This window comes from Artemia franciscana, chromosome 3 (assembly GCF_032884065.1).
Source record: "Artemia franciscana chromosome 3, ASM3288406v1, whole genome shotgun sequence".
Taxonomy (NCBI): domain Eukaryota; kingdom Metazoa; phylum Arthropoda; class Branchiopoda; order Anostraca; family Artemiidae; genus Artemia; species Artemia franciscana.
In genome coordinates this window covers 33841056-33855678 of record NC_088865.1, presented here as the reverse complement: position 1 = coordinate 33855678, position 14623 = coordinate 33841056, and the positions used below count along the sequence as shown (strand labels likewise).

The 14623-nt window shown below is 34.9% G+C and overlaps 1 protein-coding gene across 1 annotated transcript in view; it reads right to left on the bottom strand.

Annotated features, from left to right (window-relative positions):
• The window catches only part of LOC136025201 (DDRGK domain-containing protein 1-like), a 135436-nt gene that overhangs the window by 49535 nt on the left and 71278 nt on the right, over positions 1–14623 (bottom strand). Inside the window, exon 5 of the mRNA XM_065701001.1 lies at positions 11118–11273. Coding sequence (XP_065557073.1) covers positions 11118–11273 — 156 coding nt within the window. The remainder of the gene's footprint in view (positions 1–11117; positions 11274–14623) is intronic.

The window sequence follows — 14623 nt, the reverse complement described above, 5'->3', positions numbered from 1 at the left end:
TATATTTTCTACTCAACTGAATGAACCAACACTTTGAAAGAGGGTTTTACTTTTTCTCCTAAAAAAAGAAAAAAAACTGAGATAAATTCTGAGATGAAGTTTTGAAATCATTGTATGCAAATCCATATTTTTAAACCTTAACATATAGTCTGAGCATAAAATTACGCTCATAAGGAAATGTAGGCAACTAAGATGAAAATAAAAATTTCAAATTTTCTCAAAATTTGAGACGTAACTGCTGCCTACTCATTCAGAATATTCCATACAATAATTCTTATTAGTAGGTTAGTAGTGGTGGGTCTTTACGTCCAGAGCTAACAGCGTGAGGCTCTAATGAGTATAGACTAAACCTCATTGCATATACGCTAAACCTCATTGCATAAACCCTAAACCTCATTAGCATCATATTCCTGTCAGGACATGATTAACATATATTCAATCTAAATTGAATAAGAGGAATGACCAGTTTTATAATACTTAATATTCAGCATTCCAATGACAATTATATGAATTTTGTTTATTTGGTTTGAATGATACTGGTCTCATGAAACGCGCTTGGGTAAAGTAAACCGGATACATTTTCAAATCAAATACTAACCGAATTTAATGAATCAAAAAGCGACAAATCGTCTACCCCTTTGTTTCATATGACAAGCGCTTGGGTAAAGTAAACCGGCGATCTTATGTTTCCAATTAATCAATTGCTATGGCTTTTTAAGAAGGAACTTATGGTGATCCATGTCCCACCTCCAAGGGGCCCCAATACCCCCCTCCCCCAACTTTTTGTTTCTCCTTTTTTGGGCTTAAAATATTTTTTGGCATTTACAATTTTTAGACTTAGAATTTTTTGGACTGGTGAATATAATTTTTTTGATTTTTCTTCATGCGGCTGCCCCCGTGGTACTCTATGGCTGGTCATCGACAATACCTAGTTTATTGTATGTTTTCAATCAGCATTTTTCTGTATTGGAAGGATAAACACTTGCATCATATTTCTAAAAACAAGTGAGGATAAAATATTCCAAGAAAGCGTGTGTACATGATAAAATTATCGTTACGTTGAATGCTGACAAAAACAAATATTTTAACATTGAAGTAAGCAATAATGGAAATCCTATTAGCAATATTTATGTGTGTTGTCATTACAGTGAGAGATTAAAATCCTTTGGACTACCGAAAAGATTCAACTCTTTCGCTGGTGGATAAGCAAAAGTAACACTTCCAAAGATACGAGTACTCAATGAAATTGCAAACCTAAACTATTAGTTGATAACGAAAGGTCAACTTCTCGCTTATGGTTCCGGTAACATTTTACCTGTTGATATATCCTATCATCATCTTTCTGGTATTAGAATTTAAATGAAAGGAAAGGGAAAAAAGACAAGCCTACTGCTGTACTAATGTCATAATGCATATCTTGTCTACGTACCAAAGCTGTTACCTGTGTAAAAATAATCTGGTAATAGACAGTGAAATCAAAACTAAAATAACAAGGAAATTGGTAGATAATATACAATGACGTATCCATGGTATATACAATGACGAATCGATGAAAAAAAAGCACCTCAAACTGTACTAGTACTATCAATATTTTACCAAGAAATACATTCAATGAACCCAATAACAATAATGACAAATTGTGTGATGCAATAGTAGCTGAAACCAAGTTGACACTACTGTATAACTTTAAAATGGAATAACTGCCACGTGAAGAAAAAACACAATGAAGTATCTCAGGGAATGGATTCAAAGCAATCATTTTTATTTTTAAGATGATATTCTAAATGCCAATATTTAACTAATATTTTATGCGTTACTTTGTTGTTCCATTTATTTTTAGGGTACGCTTTTAAGTCGAACGTTTAGAATGTTTATTAATAAGAGCCAAGAGCTCATATGGCAATTGTGACCAGGTCGGAAGAGCCGAAAGCCAAGAGCTCATATGACTTGAGATCTAGCAAAATTCTAAGAATCAATAGATTGATTAAAAAGGAAAATCAGAGGCTTAATGCTGGTCGGGATTTAAATAAGAGCTCTGAGACACGAGGTCCTTCTAAATATCAAAATTCATTAAGATCGAATCACCCATTCGTAAGTTGAAAATACCTCATTTATTCAAATTTTTTCCTCTCTCTTCAGCCCCCAGATTGTCAAATCGCAGAAAAAGACTATTAACAAGTCAATTTGTGCAGGTCCCTCACCCGCCTACTAATTTTCATCGTCCTAGCACGTCCAGAAGCATCGAACTCGCCAAAGCACTGGACCCCCCCCAGCTCCCCCAAAGAGAGTGGAACCAGTCCGGTTACGTCAATCACGTACTACGAAATGTGCTTATTCTTCCCACCAAGTCTCATCCCGATCTCTCCACTCTAAGTGTTTTCCTAAATTTCCCGTTTCCCCCTCCAACCCCCCCCCCCCTATGCCACCAGATCTGATCGATATTTAAAATAAAAGCTCTGAGACATTAGTTTCTTCTAAATATCAAATTTCATTAAGATCCGGACACCCATTCTTAAGTTAAAAATACCTCAATTTTTCGAATCTTTCCAAATTAACCCCCCCCCCCCCCCAATTCCTGCAAAGAGAGCAGACCCAGTCCGACTATGTCAATAATGTATCAACGACTCGTGCTAAATCTTCCCACCAAGTTTCATCCCGATCTCTCCACTCTGAGTGTTATCCAAGATTTCCCATTTTCCCCTCTAACTCGCCTCCCCGTATCACCGGATACGGTTGGTATTTCAAATAACAGCTTTGAGATACAATTAAATAACAAATATCATTAAGATCCGATTATCCATTCGTAAGTTAAAAATACCTCATTTGTTCTAATTTTTCCAATTAGCCCCCCCCCCAACTCCCCTAAAGACAGCAAATCCGGTCTTGTTATGCCAATCACGTATCTAGAACTTGTGCTTATTCTTCCCACCAAGTATCATCCCGATCTCTCTACTCTAAGTGTTTTCCAAGATTTCCGGTTTTCCCTCCAGCTTCGCCCACTGTTACCGGATTCGGTCGGGATATAAAATAAAAAGCTCCGATACATGAGGTCTTTCTAAATATCGAATTTCATTAAGATCCAATAACCCGCTCGTAAGTTAAAAATACATCATTTTTCCTAATTTTATCGAATTACCGAATTATGTCCCTCAAACTCCTCCAAAGAGAGCGGATCCATTCCAGTTATGTCTATCACATATCTAGAACTTCTTCTTATTCTTCCCACCAAGTTTCATCCTAATCTCTCCCCTCTAAGCCTTTTCCAAGATTTCCGGTTTCCCCCTCCAACTTCCCCCCTCCCAACGGCGCTGCATCCGGTCAGGATTTAAAATCAGAAGTCTGTGTTTAAAGATCCTTCTAAATATCAAATTTCATTAAGATCCGATCACCCGTTCGTAAGTTAACAGTATCTGTTTTTTTCTAATTTTTCCGAATTGCCCCCCCCCCCAATCCCCCAAAGAGAGCAGATCCGTTCCGGTCATTTCAATCACGTATCTAGGACTTGTGCTTATTTTTCACACCAATTTTCCTCCTGATCTCTCCACTCTAAGCGTTTTCCAATATTCCCGGTTCCCCCTCCAACTCTCCCCAATGTCAACGGACCCGGTCGGGATTTAACATAAGAGTTCTGAGTTACAAGGTCCTTTTAAATATCAAATTCCATTAAGATCGGATCACCTGTTCGTTAGTTAAAAATGCCTCAATTGTTCTAATTTTTCCGAATTAACCGAAATACCCCCCTCCCCCAAAAAAAACTCTCACAAAAAATGCGGATCGGTCCCATTCATATTAATCACGTATCTAGGAATTGTGCTTTTCTTCCCACCAAGCTTCATCCCGATCTCTCCACTCTAAGCGTTTTCCAAGATTTCCGGTTTCCCCTTCCAACTCCACCCAATGTCACCGGATCCGTTCTTGATTTAAAATAAGAGCTATGAAGCACGAGATCCTTCAAAATATAAATTTCATTAAGATACGATGACCCGTTCGTAAGTTAACTCATTTTTTCCAATTTTTCTCAATTAACCACCCCTCCACTACCCCCCCCCCCCGATGGTCGAATCGGGGAAGCGACTATAGTCTGGTCCCTGACACGCCTGCCAACTTTCATCGTCATAGCTTAAGTGCCCAACCTAGCAAAAGCGGGACCAATAGTCAGACATACAGACAGGGACAGACCGACAGAAATTTTGATCACTATATGTCAAGTGGTAAATACCAAGTGCCATAAAAAGTGGGAGATGTCAGAAAAGGCAGTTTCAGAGACATAGATACTACTAGCAGGCTGACTTGGAGTCTGAATCTGAAAATCTGGATCTGAAATCTGCAGCCTGGAATCTCAGATAGGTTAAAAGGGTTTTTTTACCTAAGTCTGAGAGAGGTGAACTGTTTTTTTTTTCAAAATCGACACAGAGAAGCAAACACCCACTCAGACACACAAGCACAGAGAGAGAGAGAGAGAGAGAGAGAGAGAGAGAGAGAGAGAGAGAGAGAGAGAGAGAGAGGAGAGAGAGAGAGAGAGAGAGAGAGAGAGAGAGAGAGAGAGAGAGAGAGAGAGAGAGAGAGAGAGATACAAGTGTGTCTGAGCGGGATCTTTGCTGGTCTCTGTGTCTGTCTTTGTGTGTATGTGTGTATGACAAAGTCTGTTTGTATGTGTTTCTCTCTCTCTCTGTGCCTGTTTGTCTGAGCGGGTGTTTGCTTGTTTGTTTACATGTGTTTTTCTCTCCTTCTCTCTCTCTGTCTGTGTCTGTGTGTCTGAGCAGGTATTGGCTTGTATGTGTGAATTTTGGGAAAAATCCAGCTCATGTCTCTCAAACTTTGGTTAAAGCCCTGTTAACCTCAGATTTTAATATACTCCCTATGAGCCCGCTAGTAGTATCTTTGTCACTGAAAATGTCGTTTATTAGATCTCCGGCTTTTTAAAAAACACTCCAAACGTTCGACTAGCTAGCGTATCCTAAAAATAATGGAAACATAACAAAGTAATGCATAATTCATTGAGTGTATCTCTTGGTAAACTGTCGATTATACTAGTAGCGTTTGCAGGTGCTTTGTTTTTCATTGATTCTTCTTTATATTCCTTGGTGAAATTACCTGTCAATGTCCTTTTTAATTTGCTTTCAATTTCACTGTGATTTGCTACATTATTTTTACATAGGTAACAGTTTTGGCGAATAGACAAGATATGCATTATGATATGATTGCAACAATAGGTCTTTTTTTCCCTTTCATTTCATTTGAATGCTAATATCAACAGGTAAAATATTGCCGGAACCATAAGCATGAAGCTGACCTTCATCATCAACTGAAGATTTTATGTTTGCACTTTCTGTGAGTGGTATTATCTCTTGAAATGTTACTCTCACATACCCATCATCATAAGAGTTGAATCTTTTCGGTACTCCAAAGGATTTTAATCTCTCACTGTCATGACAACGCACACATAAATTTCCAATAAGATTCACATTTTTGCTTGCTTCATAGTTCAAATATTCGTCTTTGGCAGCATTCAATGTAAGGGTAGTTTGATCATGTACACACACTTTCTTGGAATATTTTATCTTCACATTTTTTAAAATAGGATGCAAGTGTTTATCCTTCCAATGTAGAAAAAAAAGATACTCATTGAAAACATACAATCAACTAGGTAGTGTCGATGACCAGCCATGTAGTACCACGGGGGCAGCCAAATGAGAAAAATCCAAAAAACCATGTTCGCCAGTCCAAAAATTTTAAGTCCCCAAAAAACTTAAATTCCAAAAACTTCTAAATTCCAAAAAATTCTAAGTTCGGAAAATTTTAAGTCCAAAAAATTCTTAGTCCCAAAAAAATTTAAGTCCAAAAAATGGGGGGGAATTGGAGGGGGGTATTGGGGATTCATTGGAGGTGGGATACTGATGACCATAAGTTCCTCTAAAAAAATTCCGCAGCAATTGATGGGGAACACAAGTTCACTGATTTAACTTAACCAAGCACGTGGCATAAGACACAAAGGGGTAGCAGATTTGTCGCTTTTCGATTCAATAAAATTCGGTTCGTATTATAAAATGCATCCGGTTTACTTTACCCAAGCACGTGTCATAAGACCAGTTTCATTCAACCCAAATAAAAAAAACTATTCATATAAATGTCGGAGGATTACTGAATATTAAGTATTATAATACTGCTCATTCATCTTATTCAGTGAAGGTCGAATATATATTAATCATGTCCCAACAGGAATATGATGCTAATGAGGTTTATGGTATATGCAATGAGGTTAGGGTATATACAATGAGGTTTAGGGTAAATGTAATGAGGTTTAGGCTATAATCATTATAGCCTCAGGATGTTAGCTCTGGACGTAGAGACCCACCACTACTTAGGTTGACACTTTTTGATCAGAGTCTGTTGACAGATCCAGGGAAGGACGAACCATTTTTTTCAATTAGCCAAATTATACTTCGATGTAAGCACCACCTTGGAGCCACACGCCTGTATCGTTTTTTCCAATTAATTTTCAGAAAAGAGATTAAATCTCTTTTAAGATAGAACCAAAGAGTGTGGGTAACTTACAAGAATGGGAACTCGCACTAGTGTGTCAAAAGACCTCAACACCATCTAGCGTCTGGCGAAATTTGGCATTTTTTCAGTGTAATAATAAGAATAACTAATTTAATTTGTGTACTTGGTAAAATTAGTTTAGATATAAGAGGCTGAACTCAGTTCCTGTCAGAAAAACGATTAAAAAGATCCAAAAACTGCTATGTGTCGCAAAACGCTAGATGGCATTGATGTTTTTTACCGACACTAGCGCTAGTTACCACTTCTATCAGGTAACCATACTCTTGGGATAGAACTTTTACATGGGACAAAAAATAATTTCAATCGTTATAGAAAATGAGTTCAAAATTTTACACAGATTTTCACAATGAAATATTAACTTAAAGAATTTGCGGGGGATTTCTTGACAAAAAATAGTATGACATTCGACACTAGAGCGGCACTAGTACCAAATTGAGATATCATTAATCACTAATTACAAATTTTTCTTGCAATCCTCAAGGTTACTGGATGATTAGGCTGACAGAGCAATATTGAGCCGTTACTTCCACATAACCTGGGGCTAGGGCACGCAACAGAAGATAATGAAAATGACAAGACCAGCTAACATGGAAGCGAATTCGATTAATTTTTCTTGAATTTCCAGATCAGGCTCCATTTCTGATTATTAATTATAAAAGAAAGTAAGATTTTAGAAGAGACAGGGACTATAGAAGTTGCTTTGTTTATATAAACCTGCATGGTTCATACAAACCTAAATGGCAATGCTGGGATTGTAAAAAAGTGGTGAACTAAATCTGACAATTTTCAAAGCAATTATGATCATGGAGGAAATGAAAAAGCATAAATCATGCGCAGCGCAGTAGCGCTGCCTAAGTAAAGAACGATGTGGGCACAATATATTATTTACTTATTTTTTTTGTGGGTCTTAGGCCAGGGCACTTCGTATCGAAGGACTTGTCGTAGAAACTTCAAAAAGGGCTCATTCGATTGGGAATTGAAATGGCTAGTGCCCTTTTTAACAGTCGAGTGATTAGATGCCAACTAACCTCCCTCCCACCCCCACCATTTCTCCAGACACATTCAATAAAAATTTTGAGATAGCCATTTTGTTTAATGTAGTTGAAAGGTCCGGAAATTATGCATTTGAAGATAACCCCCCCCCCCCAACCCCTTGGGTAAGGGTGGTAAATTATGCCATGGGGACATTTAAGGTTTATATAGAAAGGGTGATCATATAAACTTTGGAGAAGGCTCACTGGATTGCTAATGAGAAGTTTTAGTGCCCTTTTTAAGATTCAGAGTGATCGAAGGGTGGATACACCCCCCCACACACACACACACGCATCGAACTATCCCGATATCCATCTGATATAAATTTTGAGATAGCCATTTGTTGTCGTAGAAACTTCAAAAAAGGTTTATTCGATTGGAAATTGAAAGGGCTACTGCCCTTTTCAATAATCAAAAGTGAATATAGGGCAACTATCCCCCTTTCCACGCCCACCATTTCCCCCAAATTAAAATTTTGAAATAGCCATTTTTTTCAACATAATTGAAAGGTCCGGGATGTCTTTAAGGATGGCAACCCCCTTCCCCTTAGAACCAAGGTCAGAACACAATTTGCGCTTTACTGAAAACAAAATACGTTTGAAATTTTTTCATCTTTCTTGCTTTCATAAATTAAAAATTATCAAAACATTAAGGGGGAAAACGTCAGTTTACGTCAATTAAACTGACAATCCACGGTCATTTGTTAGTTTGTTTTTTCAGTAAAGCACAAATTGTGTTCTGGTCTTGAGAAGGCATAGGGGTTATCAGCTCTACTCATGTTAATTTTTGTTCTTTTGAGTTTCATTGGTTTATTGATAGTGATTTGTGATAGTGTTACGCTTGGAAGATTATTTGATTTTTTTTATATACATTCTCGGCTTAGTGGAGCTCTTTACTTTTCTTTGAAAAACTTATTTTGTGAAAAAAAAAATTTTTAATTAATAACAATAAATTATAAGAATATTAAAATAATATAAGAAGAAGAGGATGCTAAATTTTAATAAATAGGTTAATATGAATGATATAATGTAAATGATGCTTATTGTAATTAAATTAGTTTACATAAAATGCAAATAAATTTAAACGTTAATCTTTAAAATAGTTTTGCAGACACTAAAGGTGTCACCTATGGGTGACACCTTGAGTGTTACCCATAAAATTTCTAGGCTGATTCTTTTACAAAAACAAATTGCGAGCAACCTTTCTTTTCTTTGACACATCGATGGTCTCGCAAAAGAAAGATAATCGTAAATAAAACGTGAGTTTAGTCTAGGAAACAAATAACAGACATTTCAGGCAGAAGACAATCCAACGAATTCATGATATTGCAAAAATCGACATATCCCAAAAATATGCTCAAAAATAGATAAATAACATAAGTTGCCCCGTTTTAGTTCAATATTATTTAGGATTTATTCAATAGTATTTAAGTGATCTGTGTTAATTCCGTGTATTTATTGCGGATATCTATTCTTTTGTTTATTTGTGTAGGATATATGTTAATGTTGTATGTGTGAATTGGCTTTCACTTCGTTTGATTTTGTTGTTATTTAGTCCTTGGTTTTGCTTTGTTTTTATATTGTCCTTATTCTTATTTTGCCCTTGATCAATTTATAATTTGGAGTTCTTACTTGATTTCTATTGGTTTTGTTGATTTTCGTTTCGTACTATTGTTCTCTTTTTTTAGTTTTTTTTTCAAATTTTCCTCCATCCTTTTCACGTTTTTGTAGACGCGTTTTCAATTAATAAATAAATAAACATCAGTTTTCCATTAAGCATACTATTTTTTATTTTAGCAACGCATTTACTGAAACACTACACATTGAATTCGAGTAATTTACCAAATTTTTGATAGATAGAAAAAAGCTTAAGCTTAAGAAGCACAACGAAGAATAGCAAAAATCTTTTTTCTGGAAAGTAGTTACTCATGGTAATTACTATTTTTTTCATGGGAAATCAAATAAAAGTAATTTACCAAATTTCCCCTTCATTTTTCACTGTTAAATTCGCAAAGAAAGACAGAAAAAATAGGCTTAAGAAGCACAACGAAGAATAGCAAAAAACTTTTTTTCTTGAGGTAATTACACATAGTAATTACTATTTTTTCATGAAAAATCTCCTGGAAATAATTTATGAAATTTTTTCTCCATTTTTCAATGTTAAATTTGCAAAGAAAGAAAAAAACTTAGGCTTAAGAAGCACAACGAAGAATAGCAAAAATTTCTTTTTTTCTGGAAGTAATTACTCATGGTAATTACTATTATTTTCATGGAAAATCTCATGGAAGTAATTTACGAAATTTACCGTCGTTTTCCACTGTTAAGTTTGCAAAGAAAGACAGAAAAAATCTTAGTCTTAAAAAGCGAAACGAAGAATAGCAAAATTGTTTTTTTCTGGAAGTAATTACTCATGGTAATTACTAATGTTTTCATGAAAAATCTCCTGGGAGTAATTTACCAAATTTTCCCTTCATTTTTCACTGTTAAATTCGCAAAGAAAGACAGAAAAAAAGAAACTTAGGCTTAAGAAGCACAACGAAGAACAGCAAAAATCTTTCTTTCTGGAAGTTACTACTCATGGTAATTACTATTTTTTTTATAGAAAATCTCATGGAATTAATTTACCAAATTTTCCCTTCATTTTTCACTGTTAAATTCGCAAAGAAAGACAGAAACATAACTTAAGACGCACAAGGAGGAATAGCAAAAATCTAAATAAACCTCAGTTTCCATATAGGTTTTCAATCTATTTAGGAATTTTTATACGAGTTTTTAAATAGACCTTCTTCCTAATCCTGTAGAAGGTCTTAAAGAAAGGTCCAAGAAAGGTTTTTTTTTCTTTGGCTGCAATTCTTACAACTCATAAATATAGATTCTGTCTTTAATATTTCTAGACATGGGCAAATAAAGTAAAAAACGGGGATAGTCATAAAGGATTAATCTGTATTTTTAGTATATCGGAAGCTATTTTTTGTACAAAGAAACATTAAAAAATAGCAACTACTAAAACAATTAAAAATATACAGCCTAAACATCAAAATACTCATTTCGGATACATAACTTAGCAGAAAAGACAAACTCAATAGAAACCCTTCCTCCACGGCTAAACAATGCATCACCTTAGCTGAAACTACCTTTTCAAGCGTCAGTAACACCAAAAACGGCAAAAAACTACCCTGACCACTTATTATCTTGTACATTACAAACAATAAACTTGACACAAAAATTGACACAAACTTGACACAAAAATTTAGACCACCAAATAGCATTATTTTTATTAATTCCTATGATTAGAATAACGAAGAAAAGAAGATATGACCAAGGCCGTATCCAGAGGGGGGGTAGGGTTTTTGACCCCCCCCCCCAAAAAAATGCTTTTTCGAATCGTAAAAGCGTATTGAAAATCAATATAAACAAAATGTTGATGCGTTTTTTATGTTTTTTTTTTTGAAAAACCATCCCCGAAGAAAATTCTTTTATAAACCCCTATCCCCGAAAAAAAATATCTTGGATATGACTTACTTTGATATAATTAACAAAGTCTTGCAAAAGATTACGGTCATTGTCCTCTTCTCTTCCTTCAAAGCCCTCATCTTCAACTGCGAAAGATTCTTTAAGTTTTAAATACTCTTCATTCTCTCTTCTTTCCCTCTCCTCTCTTTCTTTCCTTTCTGCCTCCTGAAAAGAGACAGATTCAGGTGTTAAACCATTCAAGAGGGGGTCAAATACAGTAACTGTTCAAAATTTATTATGTGGTTGTAGATCATTGTAAAGTCATTGTCATAGATTGTTGTAAATTGTGGGCCACATACCGGTTATTTATTATTCAACTTAAAAAATAGGCCTACAAAAACAATATTATGTCCCAACACAGGACAGAGCTCGTATGACTGGTACAATGCAAAAACATAGAAAAAACATCAACGTCTCATCATACTAATAATTCCAGAATTTAACACGGCAAAAAACGAACAAAATAGGAAAAAAAACACATAAAAGAGAAGTAACAAGGATAAGTAAAAAACTAAATATCGGGCAGGAGGGGCGTGGAAAGACATCCCAAACACAGGGAGACGAAAACAAAACACACAAAGAAGGAAATCAAATAACTTAATTTTCCGTCATCAATGATAAATAATCAAACAATAGCAAACAATCTTTAATATTTGCTTTTTTAAATCTACCTGAAATTTATGGGATGGATCAAACAGAATTTAGAGCCAACATTTCTGATAAAAATAGCCTTTAATGGGAAGCTATTCTGCCACTGAACCATGTTCGAAGGTAGAAAAAAGGGTTGAAAACAGATTAACCTAGATCATCCGTATTACAATCGTGAATTAAGCCCATGTGTCTTTTATTTAAATCACAAAAATAAGTAATGTAAAAACTTAGATAAAAGTTGCAGCAAAAGAATATATTGTAACATCAGCAGTAGAATGTATAGACCTTTCAAGTAATGCTGTGAAAAGTCAATGTTTAGAAAGATTTCTAAGAAATTTAATGATGATAACGTTTGTCCACTTTCGCCATCTTTGCCTAAAATAGGTAGAATAATATTTACAGTAAAAATTTTCAAATTTCAAAAAACAAAATCTGCATCTTTAAAAATCAAATGATTAAAATGGAAAGTGAGAAGACCAAACATGACAGAACCTTTTGGCTGGTATTCATGTCAGCCAAGGCTGTATCCAATGTGGGAGCTAGGGGGTTTGACCCCCCCCCCTCCCCCCAAAAAAACGTTTGTCCGACTGGTAAAAACACAACGAAAATGCATATAAACGAATTTTTGATGTGATTTGTTTTATAGTTTTTTTGTCATGCTGACGTCTTTAGTTGCTAATAGTCACTTTCCCGTCGGAAATTTTCCTACGTTCAAAGACAACTTCGACAGAGCAATAGGGATCAGCCGAAGAACCTAGATTAGGAGAATCAAAGCGCAATTAATTATACAATGTCCATGCTGAAAAAAAAATTCCTGCTGATAACGCCTTTGAGAATAGCTTAGTAAAAAGGTTTTGGAAAATTATCTTAGGAGTGTGAATATGTCAGTTACGATATCGCCGAGATAAGCTTTCTAATAGCTTATGTTCAAGGCCGAAAAGAAAAAGAAAAAATGAATTACTGTAAGCGCCAAAAAGAAAGAAACAGTAGTTTTCTGAGAAAAGAAAGAAGCAGTAAGAAAAATTTAATAGAATAAGGTAAACAAAATGACGGGAAAAGAAATTTGTCTTAGGTTGCTTACGGCTGCACAGAGCTAATATAAGTATTAGATATATATCTCTGTATATCTAATTATTTCATGTATGTATACACATATATTTGTGTATATCTTTTATTTCAGTAAACGAATTTTGATAAAGTCTGAGCAAGTAAGGAGGTTAGCCATTCAGCCGTCCAAAATCAAAATAGGTTCACTGCCAATAAGATGACACCTATCAATATTTATCTGCTTAAAAAACAACATTTACCATTATTTTCCCAATAGTCTGAGAAATTAAAACGGTAATTACTCAAGAATAGTTTCAGCCAGGATCGTGTTAAGATTTTGGGTGGCCTTAGTGACTTCCTTATTGATTGCTATAAACTGTGCTTTTCAAAATCGAACGCTAGAGAAATGTGAACAGTATTCAATTTGTTATAAAAAGGATTTAATTGACCAGCAGAAGATTTAGACGTGATTATTGATTTTGAAGGGGAGGTGGTTGGACTTGCTCAAAAGGTTTCAAGTGAGGTTCATACGAAAGTTTTATTATCTGAGAAATAAAACGATTTTTTCTGGGTTCTTTTTCTAGGGTAACATGCAATAAAAACGCATGGTGCTCATACCAATTCCAAACCCTTCTTTCCTCTTCAAGTATTCCCTTGCAAAAAAATTTACTGAGAAACGGTTCAATCTCTATTTATTTATAATTCTCACTTTTTTGTTGTTGCAAGTGTTTTTTGGCCATCGCAAGTACTTTTTGTTGGTTTGGGTATTCGTAGTTTATTTGTTGTCATTTCAAATATTGTACTTAAACTACTTGAGCTTATCTGATGTCTTTGCGTTAAACTTCGCAGTTATCATGTTCCAAATGATTAAACGCTACAATGTTTTCGATTTCTTCTGTTTTCTCCTGTTTCTTCTTTAATGTTTCTTCACGAAAGTAAAACAGTTCAAAATAGGGATGATACCTTTTTATTGACAGTGAAATATAAAATTATTTAACTGGATATTTCGAACACATATACAGTGTTCATCATCAGCAGTAAAACTAAAAGACATGAATAAAAAATAAACAGAATTTATACTTAATAAACTAATTACATATAGTTTATTGCTCTTATTTTTTTCAATGCAACAGCCGAGGCAAATCGCCTTGACCTTTTCGGTTCCGGTTCATTAGATTTAACTGACGTGTTACGTGGATAGAGGTCATAGCTCTTAGGTGAAGTGATATTTACTTTATTTGACCTCAGTAAATTATCATAAATTGAGTTCAATCCAAATTCACCTGTATCTCTGTTTATGGAATTATTCTTGAATAGAATTTTTTTAATTTCGATTGTTTCCCTGAAAGTTTGCCTTAAACCATGGTCCCTAGAAATCAAAGAAACATTTTCAAACAAAATAAAATGATTTGGAAAATTAAAGATATGCTCCGCGAGGGCCGACGTGAAATCTTCAGGTTTGGTATTTTGCTTTAAAGACGATGAAATGGAATTATGATGTTGTAGCAATCTCGTTCTTAAATTCTGGTTAGTACGTCCCACATAAGAGCTTCCACAAGTACATGGAATTTTATAAACCCCACTTTGTTGCTCTACGGAAGTTCGATCCTTTTCAGAATTTAAAAAACTTGCCAAAGTATTACTACCTCTTAAAGCTACCTTTAAACCATTATTTTGTAAAATTCTTTTAAGTTTTTCACTCAAACCTGGAACATATGGTAGAGAACAAAAGATATCTTTCTTTTCTGTTGTTTCCAGAATATCGTCAGAACATTCTAGAAATTTTTTCCTTCTTTTCGAAAAAATCTGGTCAACTA